The sequence below is a fragment of the Haliotis rubra genome, unplaced genomic scaffold (assembly GCF_003918875.1).
Source record: "Haliotis rubra isolate DU_JTF1 unplaced genomic scaffold, ASM391887v1 Scf129, whole genome shotgun sequence".
Taxonomy (NCBI): Eukaryota; Metazoa; Mollusca; class Gastropoda; order Lepetellida; family Haliotidae; genus Haliotis; species Haliotis rubra.
The window spans coordinates 1,247,004-1,272,162 of NW_025765214.1; the positions used below are offsets into that span (position 1 = coordinate 1,247,004).

At 38.2% G+C, this 25,159-nt stretch overlaps 1 protein-coding gene across 4 annotated transcripts; it reads right to left on the reverse strand.

The window, feature by feature from the left end:
- Positions 1 to 2,435: 2,435 nt before the first annotated feature.
- LOC124266919 (cysteine protease ATG4C-like) lies at positions 2,436 to 24,098 on the reverse strand. Of its 4 annotated transcripts, XR_006895893.1 has the most exons (11): positions 23,298 to 24,098; positions 17,998 to 18,096; positions 17,310 to 17,525; positions 16,425 to 16,611; positions 15,848 to 15,924; positions 13,748 to 14,109; positions 12,479 to 12,598; positions 6,158 to 8,194; positions 4,794 to 5,350; positions 3,813 to 3,966; positions 2,436 to 3,643 (listed from the first exon to the last, which is right to left on the reverse strand). XR_006895893.1 is itself a non-coding variant. In XM_046701765.1 (8 exons), exons 1-8 carry the CDS (start codon positions 24,055 to 24,057, stop codon positions 8,003 to 8,005), a joined length of 2,013 nt encoding a protein of 670 aa, XP_046557721.1. In that variant the 5' UTR covers positions 24,058 to 24,098; the 3' UTR covers positions 5,625 to 8,002. The 4 variants fall into 4 exon arrangements, 1 of the variants encoding a protein (XP_046557721.1); XR_006895894.1 differs by lacking the exons at positions 2,436 to 3,643; positions 3,813 to 3,966 and adding an exon at positions 4,319 to 4,487; XR_006895895.1 differs by lacking the exons at positions 2,436 to 3,643; positions 3,813 to 3,966 and adding an exon at positions 4,657 to 4,699.
- Between the last annotated feature and the right edge of the window lie 1,061 nt (positions 24,099 to 25,159).

Consider the following 25,159-nt stretch of genomic DNA (forward strand, 5'->3'; position numbering starts at 1 on the left):
CCCATTCCTATTGTGAAAACAATAACAGAAACAGGAGACCTGTTAGTGAATGAATGACTGTAACGCTTGACATCACTGTGTGTCAGACCGATGCACCTGCAAAACCTGAAGTGATATCTTTGACAATCAGGGCCCCGTTCCTCAAGCGATCGTAGCTACAATCAGTTGTACGTCCTACGATCAACTTTACAATTATCGTTAATAACAATTTATTGTCGTTCCTCCAAGCTATTGTAAGGGAATTGTAAGTCTTGTGATTGTAAATCTTTCGATCATAAATTACAATCGTGATCTTTTGAGCTAAAGTTAGAAATAATGCGTTTACATTAGTGAGAGTTGCTTCCCCTTTCAAGCAGACGAAGTAAACTAAGCCTGAGATAATGTCCGTGGAAAAGAAGAGTAGGAGGTCTAACTTTCAAGCAAGTGAGCTTGAAATTCTTGTCAGGAGGTCACACGTCATGACTCGCCTTATTTGGAGCTTTCTCAGCAACTCTGACGGCGAAAGTCAAGGGGAGACTGTGGGAAGGTATTGCCGAGAAGTGAGTGACTTGTCAATAAATTTTTTTTGTTTACATAATATATAATGTGATTTGAGCCGTCAAAATTAATAATTACAACAAACGCCGCCATCTTGTTCATACACAACAATCGATTGTAAGTAAGTTACAGATGGTCATAAGCGACTTACGGAAGTGATTGTAACTTACAACTATTGTAACTTACAATTGCTTTGAGGAACGGTGGAGTGATTGTAAGTTAAAGTTACAATTGGATTGTAGTGATTACAACTATTGTAGCGCTACAAACGCTTTGATGAACGGGGCCCAGGTCCTTGGTGAAACACACAAGCATGTGTACGGGGCTGGCAAACCCACAAACATCATTAGAGCAAACAGAGAATCAAACAAACAATATTACCTTTGTTGCATGCATCTGGGTGTAAAACAAGAAAATAGGAAAACATATTATACTCCTTCGACAAGTTCTGCAAAAATCATAGCACTGGGACTATCTTGAGCTTTTGTTAAGTCATAGACATATATCATGATTATTGTGCCATCTTTCTGTGAGGTACAGAATTTGGATACATACCAGTTTTGATATTTCAAAAGGTACAATTCGAGCTAAGTACAATTTAGTTCTGTTCTTCAATTTGTGCTGCCAGTAACACCCTTTTTGGAAATGTGGATGAAAGAAAACTGTTTGCAAATGTTTCCCCATTACTGATTCGAGAAACATATTGGTCACAGAATTGCACATGATTTCAAAGTACTAAAGCCGTCCCATTCTGTATTCAGGTTAATAAACAAAGACTGACCCTACATGAGTACTGAACCGTACAATGTGGAAGCCCATTTCTCATTTCTAGTATCCCATTCATTTTAGTGCTGAATAAATGTTCATAGTAGGGTAAAATGTAACTTGCTCACTCACTCACTCACTTACACACTCACACACTCACTCACTCACTCTCATCACCAGTAAAATCATACAGAAATATCCATTTGGAATCAAAATAGCAAAGTAAACATACAATGAAAAAGCAAACTAACCCTACAAAACTCCCAACTTTAATGCTTTGAACTTTCCTGTCCAGAGAGACACACCTTTAGATAATCTCCAAACAGTAAGGACAGCAGTCAATTTACTGGATATCATTGTTCCATGATCAAAATGTCAAGACCATGATATAAAACATATGTATATTTTGATTGAAACATTACATTGTTCAATATTGCCATACACAAAGTAAAGTCAGTAACCTTGTTTAACAGTACAAATGTTTACATAATTGCAAAGGCCAAAGTTTTATCCAGGGACGTCCAAGACTAAACAAATGTCACGAGACGGGCAAGAATTGGTCAGCCAGGGGCCATTGGTTAACAAGGAGTAATGTCACGACATAGCTGTCACAAATAATATTTGAAAACCTAGTTAAACTCAACCAGAGACTAATTGACATGACAAAGTGTACTGATATTCCGTCAGACTAAAGCTGCCGTCACACCAGAACAGAATAGTTTATGGCACAATGTCACACATTTCCGACAATATTTTGGCCTATATCATATATATTGGGACATATGCACTCACTTTAGCTTCCTATTAAGGCAATAAAAGACTTATTATCCCTTACAACTTGCCTGAAATCAATAATTGAAACTTTGAGGCGAACAGCTTCCAAACAGAGAACACATGCAATATATAGAATGTAAACAATTGCGAAACGAAAACTGTCACACGCAGTGTTGTCAGTGATTTCCAAACTGGTTTCAATCACAAGCTGTGCGTAGGATATTAGTAAAGAGCATTCCAAGGGACATAATTCTATGGGATTTGCTTGAAATAATGTTCGCCCATTAGATGGCTCTAGAGTCAACATTGCATTAATTCTTCGAACTTTTTAATTTAATATTGTAATCTAAATACGTAATTGTTTTTGGAATAAATTATATGGAAGCTTCCCTGGGGGCTGATAGTTAGTATTATTGAGAGAAATGCATTATTCATGTTTTAGAGAAGTGTGGTGAGAAATAGTGCTTTTAAGTATTCTTAGAGGCAAAACTCTGTGCTACTCAAATCAGGAATAAATTGAGGATGTTGACAGTATTACAGTGAATTTTCCTCCAAAACTTGCTTCCACAGGAGATATGGCTTGGGTGAGATCAAATTGTACCTCCCAGGACACATTGCCGTAGTGAAATTTCATCACAATGATTTGCTGACCAATGTCACATCATCGGATACAATGATATAACAAATCTCTTGACCACAGCAGCAGGTTACTGTTAGCTTTAGTTTTCAAAGTCATTATTCAAAACGCAGCAGTTTTACTTTTTACACGCCAAATGTATGAAGAATTATTTTGACTCATCATAATTAGCCATAGAGCTGTGGTGTGACAGTAGAATTGTTGCCGAACACAACACAGTGACTATGACATCAAATGCTCTTCATAATCTGCCATAGAGCTGTGGTGTGAAAGCAAAATTGTTGCCAAACACAACTGAATCACTATGACATCAAATCCTCATCACAATCAGCCATAGAGCTGTGGTGTGAAAGCAGAATTACATGTATTGCCATTCACAACATAGTCACTGTGACATAAAAATCTGCAACACAATAATTTAAAAACCATGCTCCATTGCCAGGCTGTGACAAGTACCAGTGACTCGAATGGTGGCAGTAACTTGTAGAAGGTGGCTCATTTTCAGTATGCCCCATGAGCTTTTCTTGTTATTTATTTGCACATGTCACCCAGACCAGCTAATTTGTTGAATCCCGTGACACTCTCTTACTATTATCATGATTATTCATTTAAAACTCTCTGCCATTAACACAAACAAAGGAAAAGTTTCCGAGATTGAAGGAGCAGCATGAATCTGTACATTATAATAAAACTGGACATGAGCATGACTGGGAGATGGAACCGAGTGAAATGACTACCAAATAACACTGTTCAAAAAGGCCTGGCCATGTGACAGTACCTGATATATCAGCAGAGTAATGACTGAATGAGCTGATCCTGTTATAACACAGAAGAAAGAGACCAAACTATGTGAACTTAGGATCTCATATATCACTCTACAAACGACTGAGTGAGCTGATCCTGTCATGACATTGAACAAAGATTCATGAACTTAGTATCTAATATATCACCATAGTAACGGTTGAGTGAGCTGATCCTGTAATGACACTGAAGAAAGACACCCGGCTATGTGAACTTAGTATCTAATATATCACCATAGTAACGGTTGAGTGAGCTGATCCTGTAATGACACTGAAGAAAGACACCCGGCTATGTGAACTTAGTATCTAATATATCACCATAGTAACGACTGAGTGAGCTGATCATGTGATAACACTGAAGAAAGAGACCTGGCTATGTGAACTTAGTATCTAATATATCACCATAGTAATGGCTGAGTGACTTGATCCTGTGATAACACAGAAGATAGAGACCTGGCTATGTGAACTTAGTATCTAATATATCACCATAGTAACGGCTGAGTGAGCTGATCATGTGATAACACTGAAGAAAGACCTGGAAGACCTATGTGAACTTAGTATCTAATATATCACCATAGTAACGACTGAGTGAGCTGATCCTGTGATAACACTGAAGAAAGAGACCTGGCTATGTGATACTTAGTATCTGAGTGATATGTGACCATAGTAAAAGAGACAACTTGATCTATATCATAGTAATGACACTGATCAGAAACACTGAAGATGGCTATATGTGAACTTAGTATCTAATATATCACCATAGTAACGGCTGAGTGTGATCATGTGATAACACTGAAGATAGAGACCTGGCTATGTGAACTTAGTATCTAATATATCACCATAGTAACAACTGAGTGAGCTGATCCTGTAATAACACAGAAGATAGAGACCTGGCTATGTGAACTTAGTATCTAATATATCACCATAGTAACGGCTGAGTGAGCTGATCATGTAATAACACTGAAGAAAGAGACCTGGCTATGTGAACTTAGTATCTAATATATCACCATAGTGCTGAGTGACTTGGCTGAGTGAGTTGATCCACCATGTGAGTTGATCTATGTGAACTTAGTACACTGATCACCATAGTAACGACTGAGTGAGTATGTGAACTTAGAGACCTCTAATATATCACCATAGTAACGGCTGAGTGAGATGATCATGTGATAACACTGAAGAAAGAGACCTGGCTATGTGAACTTAGTATCTAATATATCACCATAGTAACGGCTGAGTGAGCTGATGAACTTAGTAATAACACTAGTAGCGAAGAAAGAGACCTGGCTATGTGAACTTAGTATCTAATATATCACCATAGTAACGGCTGAGTGAGTTGATCATGTGATAACACTGAAGAAAGAGACCTGGCTATGTGAACTTAGTATCTAATATATCACCATAGTAACGGCTGAGTGAGCTGATCATGTGATAACACTGAAGAAAGAGACCTGGCTATGTGAACTTAGTATCTAATATATCACCATAGTAACGGCTGAGTGAGCTGATCATGTGATAACACTGAAGATAGAGACCTGGCTATGTGAACTTAGTATCTAATATATCACCATAGTAACGGCTGAGTGAGCTGATCCTGTAATAACACTGAAGAAAGAGACCTGGCTATGTGAACTTAGTATCTAATATATCACCATAGTAACGGCTGAGTGAGCTGATCATGTAATAACACTGAAGAAAGAGACCTGGCTATGTGAACTTAGTATCTAATATATCACCATAGTAACGGCTGAGTGAGCTGATCCTGTGATAACACAGAAGATAGAGACCTGGCTATGTGAACTTAGTATCTAATATATCACCATAGTAACGGCTGAGTGAGCTGAGTGAAGAAAGAGACCTGGCTATGTGAACTTGATCATGTGTATAACACACAGAAGAAAGAGACCTGGCTATGTGAACTTAGTATCTAATATATCACCATAGTAACGGCTGAGTGAGTTGATCATGTAATAACACTGAAGAAAGAGACCTGGCTATGTGAACTTAGTATCTAATATATCACCATAGTAACGGCTGAGTGAGTTGATCATGTGATAACACTGAAGAAAGAGACCTGGCTATGTGAACTTAGCTCTATGTGAACTTAGTATCTAATATATCACCATAGTAACGGCTGAGTGAGTTGATCATGTGATAACACTGAAGAAAGAGACCTGGCTATGTGAACTTAGTATCTAATATATCACCATAGTAACGGCTGAGTGAGCTGATCATGTGATAACACTGAAGATAGAGACCTGGCTATGTGAACTTAGTATCTAATATATCACCATAGTAACGGCTGAGTGAGCTGATCATGTGATAACACTGAAGATAGAGACCTGGCTATGTGAACTTAGTATCTAATATATCACCATAGTAACGGCTGAGTGAGCTGATCCTGTAATAACACAGAAGATAGAGACCTGGCTATGTGAACTTAGTATCTAATATATCACCATAGTAACGGCTGAGTGAGCTGATCCTGTAATAACACAGAAGATATAGACCTGGCTATGTGAACTTAGTATCTAATATATCACCATAGTAACGGCTGAGTGAGCTGATCATGTAATAACACTGAAGAAAGAGACCTGGCTATGTGAACTTAGTATCTAATATATCACCATAGTAATGGCTGAGTGACTTGATCCTGTGATAACACAGAAGATAGAGACCTGGCTATGTGAACTTAGTATCTAATATATCACCATAGTAACGGCTGAGTGAGCTGATCATGTGATAACACTGAAGAAAGAGACCTGGCTATGTGAACTTAGTATCTAATATATCACCATAGTAACGGCTGAGTGAGTTGATCATGTGATAACACTGAAGATAGAGACCTGGCTATGTGAACTTAGTATCTAATATATCACCATAGTAACGGCTGAGTGAGTTGATCCTGTGATAACACAGAAGAAAGAGACCTGGCTATGTGAACTTCATATCTGATATATCTGATATATCAATCTAGCAAAAAGTTATCACAGTCATATTGCACAGTTCAAATACCCATGAACATCACACTGAATCCATATCATATAGACCCCAATCAAGAAACTGTATGTTTCTACATGATCAATGTGAACAGAAAAATCATTCTAACACACATTTACAAATAATATAAGTTTACAATTGGAAAACATTCAGTTCCATTCCTATCACATTGGATCAATATCATGGAGACACATCCTGAAATTGAACTATTCACACAGTAAGTATACATCTCATAAATCCTTATCCAGGACGTAATGTACTCTGTGAAAATGATATGTACCTTCAGCCATCCATGAGTAAGAAAAGTTTCAAAGTGGACAAGATGAAAGATTGATGCTTTAAGTGCCATCCTAAAGAATGTCAAGATTAATACATGCAACCACTTTGTAACCATGGTAACAGCTGATTCCAGTAAAACATCACTAAAGAATGGGAAACCAAATCACAGGCATTAACACATGACTAACAAATGATAAAACATTATTATAAAAGTATTAAAACCTTGTATTATGAATAATTCTATAGCAATATGGTAAGAAGTAGAATTTGAAAGAAACAATTGTAGATTTTTAACACTGTTGGATCATCACTGATTACAATTTATTCCTTTTTAAAAAACAGTTTCAACTTTTTAATCATCATGAAATCAGACATCATCAGTAACTCTCAAGTTTCAAGTCACAAAAGAGAAAATAGCCTTATTCTCAACTCAGATTAAAAAGGAAATATTTGCATTAAGGCCCAGTCATATATTACAAGGAGATTGGGTGGAGGTGACTCAAACACTAAAATACAAAATACAAATGACCCTCCCTTAATGCTTGTAATGTTTTGGGGATGACTCTCCCCATATCCCAGTAAATTTTTTCAGGACGAAAAATGGTAAAGCCAAAACATACTTTCCAAGAAATTAGAATGCATTTAAACAAACTAAACATTTTATCACAAAATGTCCCCTTTTCCACCTCCCATAGAGACCCTCATATTTCATAAGACCATCCCTTGCTTCTGTCTGACCCCATCCCTATAATAAATGGCTGGTGCCTTGTTCCCTCTCAATTCTGTCTACAACCAGACTGATTTAAAGAAATCAACACCCACAGTTTCATTCGATCAATTGTTCAATCAACCCACTTTCTTAAAAGCTTCCCCCAGTAAACATCTTAATACCACGTGGAAAAACAACAAAACTTTATTTTTTTATTTCTATCAGACATTTCTAACTTTTATAACCCAAAGTTTATTTCAGAACATAAAAATTTAAAAAGCACAGCAATAACACAAATACAGTAAGTGAGACTGAGAATATCCACGTTATAGTCCCCTGTTAATGTATCACAGATATCCCCATCCAATATGAATGATCCAATCTACATGAATCACATCTACTATATTCAAAATCATGCCACATTCATCTCACGAGGATCCCACAAGGCAGGTCCTGGCTCACATCAAATAAATGTTAACAGTCATTACTATTGCAATGAAAATGTCATAATATCACAAAATCCTCTGACTCGATTGTAGGCGATCGGACATTTCCATGACGATCCACACGGAAATGACGGATTCTGAGACGCCCTTGTTCCTGATAGGGCGTATCGTCATTGTTGATGTCTGAGCTGTGACCCTCGGAGAAGATGAAGAGTGGGTATATGCCTTTCTGAAGAGGCGGTATCACAATCTGAAAACAAACAACCATCTATTAGTTGTGTTTGTTATTTGATGCTTAATTCTCCATTCAGTATTCCAGCTATGTGATGATCTGTTAACAATTGAATCTGGGCCTCACGATCCAGTGATTGACATCATGAACATCAATCAACACAATCGCTGGGTTTTTCGCTTCGCACAAATGTGCGTCCAGTACACACAAGTGTAGAGAATAGACACAGAAATAAAATTCACAGTGTAAAGAAGGACATACAATATTATGTTTGGTTGTTTCTAACATTTCAGGGGGCGGTGGGGTAGCCTAGTGGTTAAAGAATTCGCTCGTCACGCCGAAGACCTGAGTTTGATTCCTCACATGGGTACAATGTGTGAAGCCCATTTCTGGTGTCCCCCGCCGTGATATTGCTGGAATATTGCTAAAAGCAGCGTAAAACCAAATTCAGCCAGTCTAACATTTCAGAGCAGTTACATGCATCATTTCACCCATCAGTCCACTAGATCAATAATTCATTCCGGGCTGTAAAGAAATGATACATACAGTTCTCTACTCTGTTACTTCACAAGACCCTTATATTGCCTGCAAGGACCCTTGAATCTAATAATTAGGGGTCCCCAGGACTCCCATGTTTGTGAGTCAAGGTAACACCCTGCAATCAGTATAGCACGACGAGAACACAACACTGTCAAGCAGGCCAGTGAGTCTGACCACTCAATCCCCACAGTCAAGCATGGGCTAATGAAGACAAATTCAAAACCAGATTTTCAAAGCAGGGGGTAGCTGTAACCGGGTGAATCCCTGAAATGTTATTTTACACTGAGGCCTGTGAAGATCTGGGTCAGAATTGATCTTCAGTAACCCATGCTTGTCGAAAGAGGCGACTAACGGGATCAGGTGGTCAGGCTCACTGACTTGGTTGACACATGTCATCGCATCCCAACTGCGTAGAACAATGCTCATGATGTTGATCATTGGATTGTCTGGTCCAGACTGAATTTTTACAGACCGCCGCCATACTGCTGGAATATTGCTGAGTGCAGCGTTAAACAACAAACCAACCAACTATTTTATACTGAACCAATATATGATGGCCTGTGCTGTCAGCAACTACCAGCAGTATGATGGTGGTGTGGAAATAACTGCTTCTCAGCAACAAGAAAAACGGAAAGTAATTTTTCAAAGCTATTTTGTGTGACAGTGACAAAAACAAATGTCTCAAATTCTCTGAAAATGCCACTGCATAAAAACACTTTTAAAAAATGATCCATCTTACTGTCCACATTCATCATGGTCATAATGATAAGCTTAATAAAAAAAATACATCTTCCCATTTTAACCCCCAAAAGCATGATTCATGATGATAAACCTCGTCTTTAACCTCACATCATTCTGGATAACCTCTCAGCAATCTCAGCATCTTAACTCGACAAGAAATAAATGATGTCCATGACTCTGGGTCTCACCCACCCTGTTCATTTTTTCAAACTCATTTACAGGTCACCACATGGTGGACTGGATGTATCTAGCAATATGATGTAGTCAATTTCAAACTACCGGTATGAACAATTTTGGCACACATCTGAGATAGTGAGTGAGTTTAGTTTTACGCCACTTTTAGCAATATTCCTGCAATATCAAGGCGGGGGACACCAAAAATGGGCTTCACACATTGTAACCATGTGGGGAATCAAACCCATGTCTTTGGCGTGAGGAGCGAACGCTTTAACCACTAGGCTACCTCACCGCCCCACACACACATCTGATCATGTCTTTCAGACACTTATGATTATAAAATCATTCTACCACAAGCTGAAATGTGGGTCAACAGATATACACGACATATCAATCCTGATTTTCACGACACAACAGTTCAGCTGTACCATGACAGTGCCGGGTCTGCTAAAAACCTATACTTTGAAAAATGTCAGAGCTAATTATTGTTCATTCAGTCCAAATCATTACCTCATACAACAGTTCAGCTAAATTCAGTATAAACAAATTCTTTCTTTTCAAATTTCAAAGGTATTGTTTTACTCACATGACAAGCATGATTCAGTGTCCTTGGGCATGTTGGAATGAATGAAAACCCCAGGAAACAGATTTCACATCAAATCAAAAGTACACTTGTCATGATTCTTGTCAGACATACCTCAATCATGTAAATTACACATATACATTAAAGATTATATATCAGGAAGAAAAGAAACAGACTTTTTCAGTATATATCATTGAATAGGTGAATACTAATTCAAAACACTAAAAGTAAATTGATTTCAGTTTTTGAAGGTGCTTCGTTAATGACTTTCAAGTTTAATTTTCTAATTAATCAAAACACATGTCAAGTAGTAATACATACTGAATATATTTCAAACTCTTTAAAGATGTGGCACTCGGCTGCAATTAGTCTAATTTTACAAACAACAAATCAAAAGTTCCCAAAGTATTTTGTAAAATGTTACCAAGTACCAGGGTACAAAACAACCTGTCTGAAGTCAATGTTAAGGTATCGCTCACCATAACGCTACCATCGTTTGGTACAAGGGCACCTAGGTACTTAAACATTCATCACATGTGACCACCTTCAGAACAGATAAAACCAACTTAACCCGCAATCATCTCTTTGACAGTCAGCAGATACATAACATTACGTGAAATCCATTTCTAAGTGTGTCTGTCTCAGATTGTCAATAAATCTGGACAGAGCCCTCATAAACTTCACTGTTCTCAGTATCAAAATGAATAACATCATCACTATCTGAAGCCCCATCAAGACGCTACTGGCAGGGTTCAGTAACACACAGAGGAGTACTAAGACACGTTATTTCCCAGATGACACTCCGGTATTATCACACTGACATTGATATCCGAATATCAAATAAACATGATCAATGACAGCAGTGTCTTGAATAAACATGACAAATACCAATTCCTCATCACTGTGATAAGTGAGTGAGTGGGTTTAGTTTTACGCCGCACTCAGCAATATTCCAACTATATGGGGGCGGTCTGTAAATAATTAAGTCTGGACCAGATAATCCAGTGATCAACTTCATAAGCATCAATCTACGCAATTGAGATACGATGACATGTGTCAACCAAGTCAGCGAGCCTGGCCTCATAATTCTACCTTGCCAATTGAACATTTAAATCTCAAAATTTTATTCAACTTATGAAAAAAGTTGTTTAACAAACGTTCATAGTTTCAAATCGCTTATATTGGTTTGTATTACAAGGGGGTAAGCGCAGTAGTTGGAACAGTGAAACAAATGCAGGTGCGGTACGTGATGAGCGTTAACTTAGACCAACCCTACTTGATCTCGGTGTTTCATTTTATGTGCATACCCCCTTGTAATACAAACCAATAATACCGATTTGAAACTATGATGGTTTGTTAAACAACTTTCATCCCAAGTTGAATAAAATTCTGTGATTTAAATTTTCAAATGGCAAGGTAAAATTATGAGAATTCGCAATCTTAATTTCACTTTATTTGATTTACTTTTTTGTTTAAAGTGAAATTCATCGGTACGTTTTCACCGCAAACAGACTATAGTCGCCTCTTACGACAAGCATGAGTTACTGAAGATCAGTTCTAACCCGGATCTTCACTACAGAGCTACAGATAACTTTTTGGGTCATTGAGTTATGTACTTGCCTGTGTTCATCTCAGTTGAATATCCTAATTTTCCTTAGAGTAACCAAATGAATTGTACCCACCTCACTCAAACTCAATTGGGTATTTTGCCATTTTCCATTAATTGTAAATTTATAATAACATTTAAACGTTGGTTTACGTGTTTGTTATTTATATTTGATCTGTAATATTAGAAGCGATAAGAGAGACTGCAAGTTGCCAAGTTCATGTGCTGAAATAGAACCTCTCAATATACCTCAGCTATTTTATGTATACAAGCTAAGATTTGACATTTTATGTGTACACATGTAAGATAACATTTATTGAGTATTTACAAAAATTCAAGTGTACTTGTACGCATTAGACTTACCTGGGGTAATAGGAATTGAGTTTTCACATAAATATTTGCATAATTTACGCAGATATGCAGTTTATCTGTACCTCTGTTCACTAGAACCTGTTTTAATGAGAAGGTGCTTTCTATAACCCTGCCTAGGAACAAAGTTTTGGATTTTTTTCTCTCATAAACATCAGCAGAGATCTAAGTGGACACCATATCTAATCATCAAAAGTCATGTCTAAATCTATACCAACCATAAACACCAGAAGATTATCTTACAAACATCACCATAATCACTACATTGCTACAGTGTGATACCTACCCCACTGACTGACTTGACAAACTTGTCAAACTCTGCCTTAGTCTTGATGTAGAATCCTACAGTACAGCTTGGGTCCATCTTCGTGAAAGACAATTTCCTCGGTGAGACACAATGGAAAGACTGAAAATAAAATATATCAGTACAATGAAGCAAGCATCAACTTGTAAGGAAAATGTCACCACCAAGAAACAATGTTCAGTTTCCAACACTATCCAAGGCATCTGATCTAAACCTCTTGTTATCTTAGTCTGCAAAGAGTTATTTCCCTTGAAATGTTAAAGCCTTACACCTCAGGTTGTGTATATCATAAACGGTAGTATTTTAGCGATGCTGGTTTCTGTTTAATTAAATTCAATGATTTCAGGACTGACTCTGCAGGGAAGAAGGTCTGCTGTTTGATCCCTGCCTTAGTGTTCAGCAGTAAGGTGATAAAACAATATCTGGTCCACTCCAAGTCAAATTAATATGTCTGAGTGGGGTATCCATGTTAAACTCCCACATGGTATCTCAGTGGGCTAACTTTCTGAAATCATCATAAGTCCGGACTAGAACATGCTCCCACGCATATACATGAATGTCAGTGTGTACCGTTAGTGCACTAGTCTTGACAGTTCACTGCATTTGACATAACCTAGCTATGAATGATAATGAGAGACTGACAACACAAATCTGAACGGTAGACATTAGTGATGTCACGATTCACCAATGCATCAGGCATGCTGTGCACAATATGATACATGATTCATTTGTTTTAGTATCGATTCATATTCTGACATATTTCAATTATTATTTTAATATTGCACCAATACTTCACATAAAACATTTTTTGATAAATACAAACCAGACATAATTAACAGTGAACTTTTCACATTTTTCTCTAGTAATTTTGTTATACAGAACATCAGATATGACTAGACTTGGTGAGTGTGGTACTCGGTCTTCCCTTTTCTCGTAATCTCTACCAAAATATTTGGTGACTGGTGAGTTATGGTATGAGCTTGCCATCCAGTAATGGCTGCTTGTTACGCGCAAAATGTCACAAATGCAGTATCACGATACATATCGATATCACGATACCCACGATACATATCGTGATACACCTCAGTATTGAGATAAGTATAGTATCGTGAGGCCTCTGTAGTAGACATTATCATGATTATACATGTTTCAGCGATGTCATGTACCTTCAGAAAGGTAGATACCGATACAGCAATGCTATAATAAAACTACCCATTCCTACCTTCTACCCACATTCCCCACAGTACTCACCTGAACAGGGAAATTCTGGGTGGATGTATCCACAACATCCTGGCAATAATGGGGATCAAGGTTGATGAGCTTGTCCTCCTGCCAGCCCACAAAGTACAAGGAGTGCTTGGGCTTACCGCCAATGATGCCAATACAGTTATCATGGGCGAGAAGGTTCTTCACACAGGGAATGTAAATTGGGTTAAGGCTCTCGCCACCCAGACGCATGGGGATGAAGATGATGACTGCCCTCTTCCACTCTCCATCCTCTGTGGTAGTCTCCCTCCCTGCCTTCTCTTCCTCCTCCTCCTCCTCACATGTGCTGAGCTGACTGCTGGACTTGGGGCGAGTGAGACAGAGGTCAATGACGTCTTGTTTGTACACTGAAATGGAGGACAAATGTTTCTAATTGCATCAATTACAGATAATAATCAGCTAATGTGACTACTTTTGTTTCAGCTCCATTAACTGATATCATCAATAACCATGTGCATTATCACCGCAGAGAAAGTCCATGGCAACAACACTTGTACATCACGGCCCACTTGTAGTGGCAACAACACTTGTACATCAAGGTCCACTTGTAGTGGCCACAACACTTGTACATCAAGGCCCACTTGTAGTGGCAACAACACTTGTATATAGAGGTCCACTTGCAGAAAGGCTCATGGCAACAACACTTGTATATAGAGGTCCACTTGCAGAAAGGCTCATGGCAACAACACTTGTATATAGAGGTCCACTTGCAGAAAGGCTCATGGCAACAACACTTGTACATCAACTTCCAGAAAGGCTCATGGCAACAACACTTGTATATAGAGGTCCACTTGCAGAAAGGCTCATGGCAACAACACTTGCATATAGAGGTCCACTTGCAGAAAGGCTCATGGCAACAACACTTGTATATAGAGGTCCACTTGCAGAAAGGCTCATGGCAACAACACTTGTATATAGAGGTCCACTTGCAGAAAGGCTCATGGCAACAACACTTGCATATAGAGGTCCACTTGCAGAAAGGCTCATGGCAACAACACTTGCATATAGAGGTCCACTTGCAGAAAGGCTCATGGCAACAACACTTGTATATAGAGGTCCACTTGCAGAAAGGCTCATGGCAACAACACTTGCATATAGAGGTCCACTTGCAGAAAGGCTCATGGCAACAACACTTGTATATAGAGGTCCACTTGCACTTGCAGAAAGGCTCATGGCAACAACACTTGTATATAGAGGTCCACTTGCAGAAAGGCTCATGGCAACAACACTTGTATATAGAAAGGCTCATGGCAACACACTTGCATATAGAGGTCCACTTGCAGAAAGGCTCATGGCAACAACACTTGTATATAGAGGTCCACTTGCAGAAAGGCTCATGGCAACAACACTTGCATATAGATGTCCACTTGCAGAAAGGCTCATGGCAACAACACTTGCATATAGATGTCCACTTGCAGAAAGGCTCATGGCAACAACACTTGCATATAGAGGTCCACTTGCAGAAAGGCTCATGGCAACAACACTTGCATATAGATGTCCACTTGCAGAAAGGCTCATGGCAACAACACTTGTATATAGATGTCCACTTGCAGAAAGGCTCATGGCAACAACGTCAATGAATTAAGTCAGTTTATTAAGTTCCAATATCCAAAGGAGTCTACAGCCAATATTCATTTAGAAGAGTTGTTGCCATTAAGAGAAATCAAACAACTCCAGTAACTTCTGCTGACAGATGTATCGAAAGACAGTAAACACCCACAGTAAACAGTTTAATTACTGACACTGCCTCGAAACATTTGGCCAAAACAGAAACAGACTGCTAAATCAAAGACCACATCTTTCTGAATTTCAAATTAGTACACATAGGAGACAACACTCAGAGACAAAGGTCAGTTACCAAAATGTGCTAAAATATTTCAGATTTCAGGAAGTAACAACAATTTCCTTTTCCTATACGAAACAATTTAACGGTAATCCAGGTTGTTCAATAATAGAAATGTGCTGCAGAATTGGACTTTGAGATCACAACCAACTCCATAACTCCAGCCTAGTTGGCCATAGGGGAAAACTGGACGTGTATAGCAAGTAAACTTCCTTGACTCAGCAGGATGAAGAGTGACTTACCTGTACAGTCTTGTGCTACATATACACACACATCCTTGAGGACTGGTAGGCTGCTGCTGGCCTTGATCAGAGCATCTCTGCAACAGTCCATGAACAAATACCAATAACACTCACGAATATGATGAGGGGAGATGGGATAGCCTAGTGGTTAAAGCGTTCGCTCATCACCACGACGACCCAGGTTCGATTTCCCACATGGGCACAATGTGTGAAGCCTATTTCTGGTGTCCCTCGCCTTGATATTGCTGGAATATTGCTAAACACAGTGTAAATCCATACTCACTCACTCACAAGTACGATGACCTGAAGCAGGTCAAAGAGACAGACTCTAATTTCTCCACTATATTGGCCATTGTTTTCAACACATTTCTTCAACAAACCATTTTATCGGCACTCACAACGCACTCACAGCCCCTGCTTTTCATGATAAAGATCAGTAATTGTGATAGCATGTTGAGAAAAGGTCATCATGGATATCAGCTCGGAATGATGGGTTGTTTAATAACAAGCAGCCAGGAGCCATCAATGGTTGCCATTATTAAGTGTAAACATGCTCAACATGATCCCCTGCCCTCACCTGAGTATGAGCGCCACCGATGATGGGCCATACCAGTCTCCCGGAGACTTCCCCAGCCTCTGTCCAGCATCCACCAGTTTGTGGATGGAAAAGGGAATCTGGTCCGACATTTGATCAGAAAACCAGCGTATAATCTCCTTGTAAAATGCTTTCTGCTGAGCTTTTGGATCATGATATACCCGCCAGTCTGTAAAGACAGAGATTGTGAATAATAATTGTGGAGGGTCGTCACTGACATTCCCATACAATACCTCCTTACAGAAATCAGTAAGCTTAGATAAGCAGAGTCATCCTTTAATCATGTTAGTCAGCAATTGTTATGGTATATTGACCCTAGATGTACAAAAGACATATAAAAATATAGCAATATCAATCAGATGTTTTACGCAATAAACAGCAAATGTAACTTCATAAGTAAAGAGTTGAAGATAATTCAAATGGAATATTTGACATAAACTGTCAAAAAATCGTTTGGTTCACTTTCACTAAGAACCCATCCATCTTTTTCTAAACTAATGGTTAGTCTCTGAGTATATATAATTTTCATATCAACAAATATCTCCATTTCAGTTGAAAAGGAGCCTGAGTGAGATGTGAGATTTAGACCTGAACCTGATTCAGATTTGCTACATTTCTGCCTTTTGTATTATAGGTAGGGCTAGGAAGAAGGGAAAACAGTATGGTTCAGGAGCTGTGCGACAGACTGTTCCTTTTAAAAAAAGGCCCTAATAATTTTCAAGTAGATGTTGATCTGTGAGAACAGATTTTCTTCCCTGCCACTTCACTTTGACACAGTATGCCAAGGTACGGCTCCACACATTATACAGAGAAATCTTTGAAATTTTGAACACATTGAAGATGCAGGCATCGCCACGCAGCACCTACCCCTGCCCAGGAAATGTGTGACTAATCCCTGAGCTAGCAGCATCTGTCCACTCCGCAGCATGCATCCCCAGCCACAGTCTGTCGTCATCTTGGTGCCAGGCAAGGGAGAGAACTCTCGTCTGTAGGTGAACCACATCCGACTGGAAAAGTCTTGGTGGAACTCTTCAATGTTGGAGATTTTGATATTACTTTTTGGATACTGCACGCAATCCTCCTCTGAAGCAGTCAGTATTGACAGGATACAGGGTTATGAATGCCTACATCTGTTTATGACAACTAAAACTGGGTCACAAAATGATAAAACCATCTCAGACAAACAAACCAAGCACTGCACAATTCTTTACTTGGTCTCATATCATAATTTCTCAAATGCACAAACAAATATTTTCATGAAAATACATCAGTACAGTCCCTTGATAAATCAGTATTTAAAGAAAGTCCTTCTATGAGTCTGCTGAGTAAAGTCCTGTAATGGTTATCATCCTCAGGTGGTTCTTCATAATACAAATAGGTCATAGGCCTATAGTCCATGTAATATAGTAATGAGTACAGATAAATTATAAGGTAACATATTTGAAACTTATTCGATTCATACCATGCAATATTTATTATATATTCACATTATATTCACAAACTGACATGATAGTTTTTTTAAGTTTCTACACAACTTATATCCAAGTGGACCTACCACCGCTGCCTGTTCCCTCCCCTCTGCGATGATAACACTTGCCCAGGAGGAAGATGGGGCTGTCACACTTGAAGTTTGTCTTTGTCTTGAGGGTCCAGCCTACAAGGACAGATAAGTGAAACTATATACAGCACAGTGTTTGACATTAAGTAAGGAAGTCAATGTTAAGAATGAATGGTTTGTGGAATCAGTACACAGACGCTATAGAAACAAACCTGAAGGTGCCAGAACCCTTGTATAATCACTAACATCAGTACACAGACGCTATAGAAACAAACCTGAAGGTGCCAGAACCCTTGTATAATCACTAACATCAGTACACAGACGCTATAGAAACAAACCTGAAGGTGCCAGAACCCTTGTATAATCACTAACATCAGTACACAGACGCTATAGAAACGAACCTGAAGGTGCCAGAACCCTTGTATAATCACTAACATCAGTACACAGACGCTATAGAAACAAACCTGAAGGTGCCAGAACCCTTGTATAATCACTAACATCAGTACACAGACGCTATAAAACAAACCTGAAGGTGCCAGAACCCTTGTATAATCACTAACACTGATGATGACATATTTAAGTTATTGAGGATGAGTTAACATATCCATTGTGTTGTGCATTTTACATAATCATGATGGTTGGTTGGTTTGTTTCTAACACCGCACTCGGCAATATTCCAGCTATATGGCGGTGGTCTGTAAATAATCGAGTCTGGACCAGACAATCCAGTGATCAACAGCATGATCATCGATCTACACATTTGCAATACTATGACGTGTATCAACCAAGTCAGCCAGTCTGTCCACCAGATCCTGTTACTAGTCGCCTCTTACGACAAGCATGGGTTGCTGAAGACCAATTCTAACCTGGATCTTCACAGGTTATATTTATTATGTGCATCTACAACCATAATCATCGATAATGACATATATAAGTTATTGAGGATCAGTTACTATATCCAGACTTTGTTGGCATCTACAAGTACAACCATAGCATGATGTGCATCTACAAAGATAATCATGTGCATCAGTAACCATGTGTATGGCGTGCATCTATACATAATCATGATGTGCATCTTCAAAGACAATCGTGCATCAAAAACTATAATCACGATGCGCATCTACAACTGTAATCATGATGTGCATCTACAACCATAATCATGATGTGCATCTACAACCATAATCATTATGTGCATCTACAACCATAATATGATGTGCATCTACAATAATCATGATGTGCATCTACAACCATAATCATGATGTGCATCTACAACCATAATCATGATGTGCATCTACAACCATAATCATGATGTGCATCTACAACCATAATCATGATGTGCATCTACAACCATAATCATGATGTGCATCTAATCATGATGTGCATCTACAACCATAATCATGATGTGCATCTACAACCATAATCATGATGTGCATCTACAATCATGATGTGCATCTATAATCATGATGTGCATCTACAACCATAATCATAATCATGATGTGCATCTACCATAATCATGATGTGCATCTACAACCATAATCATGATGTGCATCTATCAACAAATCATGATGTGCATCTACAACCATAATCATGATGTGCATCTACAACCATAATCATGATGTGCATCTACAACCATAATCATGATGTGCATCTACAACCATAATCATGATGTGCATCTACAACCATAATCATGATGTGCATCTACAACCATAATCATGATGTGCATCTACAACCATAATCCATCTACAACCATAATCATGATGTGCATCTACAACCATAATCATGATGTGCATCTACAACCATAATCATGATGTGCATCTACAACCATAATCATGATGTGCATCTACAACTGTGTGCATCTACATCCATAATCATGATGTGCATCTACAACCATAATCATGATGTGCATCTACAACCATAATCATGATGTGCATACATCATAATCATGATGTGCATCTACAACTCTACAACCATAATCATAACAACCATCATGATGTGCATCTACAACCATAATCATGATGTGCATCTACAACCATAATCATGATGTGCATCTACAACCATAATCATGATGTGCATCTACAACCATAATCATGATGTGCATCTACAACCATAATCATGATGTGCATCTACAACCATAATCATGATGTGCATCTACAACCATAATCATGATGTGCATCTACAACCATAATCATGATGTGCATCTACAACCATAATCATGATGTGCATCTACAACCATAATCATGATGTGCATCTACAACCATAATCATGATGTGCATCTACAACCATAATCATGATGTGCATCTAACCATAATCTGATAATAATCATGATGTGCATCTACAACTGTAATCATGATGTGCATCTACAACCATAATCATGATGTGCATCTACAACCATAATCATGATGTGCATCTATAATGATGCATCTAATCATGATGTATGATGTGCATCTACAACCATAATCATGATGTGCATCTACAACCATAATCATGATGTGCATCTACAACCATAATCATGATGTGCATCTACAACCATAATCATGATGTGCATCTAATCATGATGTCATCTAATCAAATAATCATGTGCGCATGCATCTACAACCATAATCATGATGTGCATCTACAACCATAATCATGATGTGCATCTACAACCATAATCATGATGTGCATCTACAACTGTAATCATGATGTGCATCTACAACCATAATCATGATGTGCATCTACAACCATAATCATGATGTGCATGTGCATCTACAACCATAATCATGATGTGCATCTACAACCTCATGATGTGCAACTACAACCATAATCATGATGTGCATCTACAACCATAATCATGATGTGCATCTACAACCATAATCATGATGTGCATCTACAACCATAATCACTGTGCAATCATGATGTGCAATCTACAACTGTAATCATGATGTGCATCTACAACCATAATCATGATGTGCATCTACAACCATAATCATGATGTGCATCTACAACCATAATCATGATGTGCATCTACAACCATAATCATGATGTGCATCTACAACCATAATCATGATGTGCATCCATAATCATGATGATCTACAGCTGCATCTACAACCATAATCATGATGCATCTACAACCATAATCATGATGTGCATCTACAACCATAATCATGATGTGCATCTACAACCATAATCATGATGTGCATCTACAACCATAATCATGATGTGCATCTATAACCATAATCATGATGCATCTACAACCATAATCATGATGTGCATCTACAACCATAATCATGATGTGCATCTACAACCATAATCATGATGTGCATCTACAACCATAATCATGATGTGCATCTACAACCATAATCATGATGTGCATCTACAACCATAATCAAGATGTAATCATGATCTGTATCCATAATCATGATGTGCATCTACAAAAATAATCTACAACCATAAGATGCATCTACCATAATCATGATCCATAATCATGTTATGCATTACAAACAACATAATCATGATGTGCACCTACAACTACATAATCATGATGTGCATCTACACCTGTAATCATGATGTGCATCTACAACCATAATCATGATGTGCATCTACAACCTATAATCATGATGTGCATCTACAACCATAATCATGATGTGCATCTACAACTCCATAATCATGATGTGCATCTACAACTCTAATCATGATGTGCATCTACAACTGTAATCATGATGTGCATCTACAACTGTAATCATGATGTGCATCTACAACTGTAATCATAATATGCACTCACAAACATCACAGTGACATGTACTTTTTAGATGATAACTATTGTTTTAATAAGATGAAGAAGTAACATGTTATATTTGGAATTAAACTTTCTCAGTAAAGTGCAAATACCAGCATTTTGGGGGGTCATACCCTATCTGGGATTTGAGACTAATGGCACAGACCACACAGCCTGAACCACACAAAATGTGGGGATGATTATTTAGATGTTTACCTCTGTAAACAAGGTGATGTTGTTAAGTGGCTAGCCATACTAATATTAAGCTAAAGAGAACTTCATCATTAACTGACGTTGCTAAGTGACTGAAATATTTACCATGTGAGGCTCTGGACATGTTTTGTTATAGTCCCATATATAAAATTGTTTATGTAAATGAATTGATAAGGGAAGTAGAATTAGAACTAAAACATCAACATCACCTTATCAGAAGACAAATAACTGAGCATTGTTAATTATTTTTTTCTATACACCATATAAACACATGAGATACATGTGATCCTTTAGCAATTTGCAATACTCCACTGGCAAAATTCCAAATAATTTGAATGAGCCAAGTCATCAAGTTAACAGGAAGAATTTTAAATATATGTATCATACATGATGTGTATTTGAAATTAGTTTTCCAGACATGTGATCATATGATGATTTTTGCACTTGTGTGAGAAAACGTTGAGATAACCATACACGATAACAGTGATTGAAATGATCATTCACACTTTGTTCGTGCTTTTTATCTAACGGTGTTAGCATCAAAACTGAAACGTCACATCCATCAAAACTTCCACTTCACCATACCAGCTTCTAAATGCTACTTAAAGAAAGAGTCCCTACAGGTTAGATTGCTCCAAAATAAGAGTGTTTTAGTCGATTTACTTCATTTCAAATTTTAACACTGCTTCAACATGTTACATGCTCCTTCTCATGCTTCAGATCATGATGAAAATAATGATAACAATGATGACTTAATGATCACAATGCATGAAATACTTGTTCTATACAATAAACATGATAAACTACATCATATTAGCAAGGGCTAGATACATGTGTTCCATCTAGTCCACAATTCAGATTAGAATAATGCCTTTTGTTACATCACCATGATCACTATACTTCAGAGAAGAATGTTTCATCATACTGAAAGTACCAACTTTCACATGTTTGTGTTCATACATCGTCATTTGCTTGTTTCAAATGAGAACTATGACTAACGTCAAACCATGACTTTCATAGCTCTATGAGTTAGCTCCCCCTTTAAAAAATCTGGAAACACCAAACGTCTTATCAAACTCCTTTGAGAACATGAGCATGGTGATGACAGCATTTTGTATTTGCAGTTCCAAGCCTGCTTACTAATAGAATTTGCAGATTTTAGCGAGTTGGGTTGTATGTTGCTTTTAGCGGTATTCAAACAATATCACAGTGGGTGGACACCAGAAAAGGACTTCACATATTGAAGCCAAGTTGGGAATCAAAGCACAGGCATTTAGCATGACAAGTGAACACTATTAGCACTAAATATACTGACTGTAACTAGTCATACCGTATTTCACATTATTCCAAGCTGACATAAATTTTGTCTTTAATTTTTCTCCTTCTCTGTCCAACTGATCCACCAAATTTTCAGATCCGAACTCCCCACCACTGCTGCCTCTTCTTCCTTGCTGGTGACCTTGGCTACTACTAGAAACATCAGTTGGTTGAACATTGGTTATACTAGTTTGTGGTAAACCTAAACGTGACTGGGCAGATATGCCAAAATTGTTGAAATTTCTTTCATCGTAAGCACTAGCGCTCAAAGCATGAGGTCTACTAGTATATTGTTGGATATTTGGTGACTGTGAACTTGACTGTGCGATATTATTGAACCACGATGCTACCCCTCTAGAGTGGGGTACATCAGGTTTCACAAAACTGGTCCGGGGGTGGTTGGAATACCTCATTGGATTCTGATTTATGTGAACGCGTTGACCTCCACTCTCTTGCCTGCCATAATGTCTTCGCGTAATAGGACCAGCACCATCGGCTACGTCACACTGAATATTGGTACTTGATATAACCGATGGACCCCTGTCCTTGTGGTGGTCAAACTGTCTGTATGGATCAACGTTCACAACATGAGGGGCTTTGCCACTTCCTGAAAGCCGGCTTTCGTCTGATCTTTCTACTGATGAAGACAAATTCAGGGCATCTGTCCATGAATCTAGTGACGCTACGTCGTCTGATATTCTCCGATGTTGTTGACCAAGCATGGCAAATCTTTGACCCGTATCAGTCGGGAGCGGTCTGTCATAAGCCGTCATCGTACTTCGTCAACACCCAAATCAAAACACTTGGTGGCCATATTGTATCACATGACATTGTGAAGTGTACAAAAGGCGAACTGAAAAATGCGAAACGTAATAAATTGCGTGATGGTCGAAATGATAAGAAAACGGACCAAGAATGAACACTGATAAGTGCTAACATATACGGTTCTCCTTATCAAGTTCAATAGACATATAAACATTACAAATTAAATTTAAAATTATATATCAATCCAGCGTAGTCCCTCTCAGGTTGTCACTTAAAACCGGAATGCTCAAAGATGAAAGAGGAAGGAAATATATTTCAGTTTACAGATGTATTTCTTTTAAATCTGAATATTACCATTTCATGAACAATAAATAAAATGTATTTTATCAGTTTATCTTCTGTGTAATAACATAAAGAAAATATATTAAAATGATCATTCAAAATTCACATGGACATATATTTATAATTTTTGTTTGTTTGTTTTGTTGATTTTTTTATCAGAGGCATTCAACAGTGTGATACAGATACTGCTACCTTTGCCAGTTACAATTACACTCAAGTGAGAAAACATGCATGCTTTCATTTGTGTTCTGTTTCGAGATGTTGTCACGATATGACCGATTCCAGACACAAACATGTGTTTGTTGCGGTATTGATCACGTGACACTGCAGTTGAGGCATGTGGAGCCATATTTAGTAATCATATAACGAACACTGTAGACTGGTTCCCTTCGTTCTTCGTCCGACAGACTTGGTAGACTTAATGGAAGCCACGGTGGCCGAGTGGGTTAGTGGATGCCGCGATGGTCGAGTGGGTTAGTTCGCTTACTTTGTGTGCTGGCGATTAGGTGCCTGACTCTGAGAGTTAGGGTTCGAATCCCTCATAGGATTCCACCTAGCGGAGGATCCGTGAATCAGTATATGAATATTGCTGTGACGGTATGGTGAAGATATTAACACACTAATAAAGTATAGCATGCTATTGTTTAACTTCTACTTCCAATCAGAAAAAATAGTATACGTCCTGCAGATAGCAGGGGATATGATAATCCAGTGAAGCTTTGACCAAAAGTATGATAACCTCAAACACATGCAAAAGAATGCATTTGA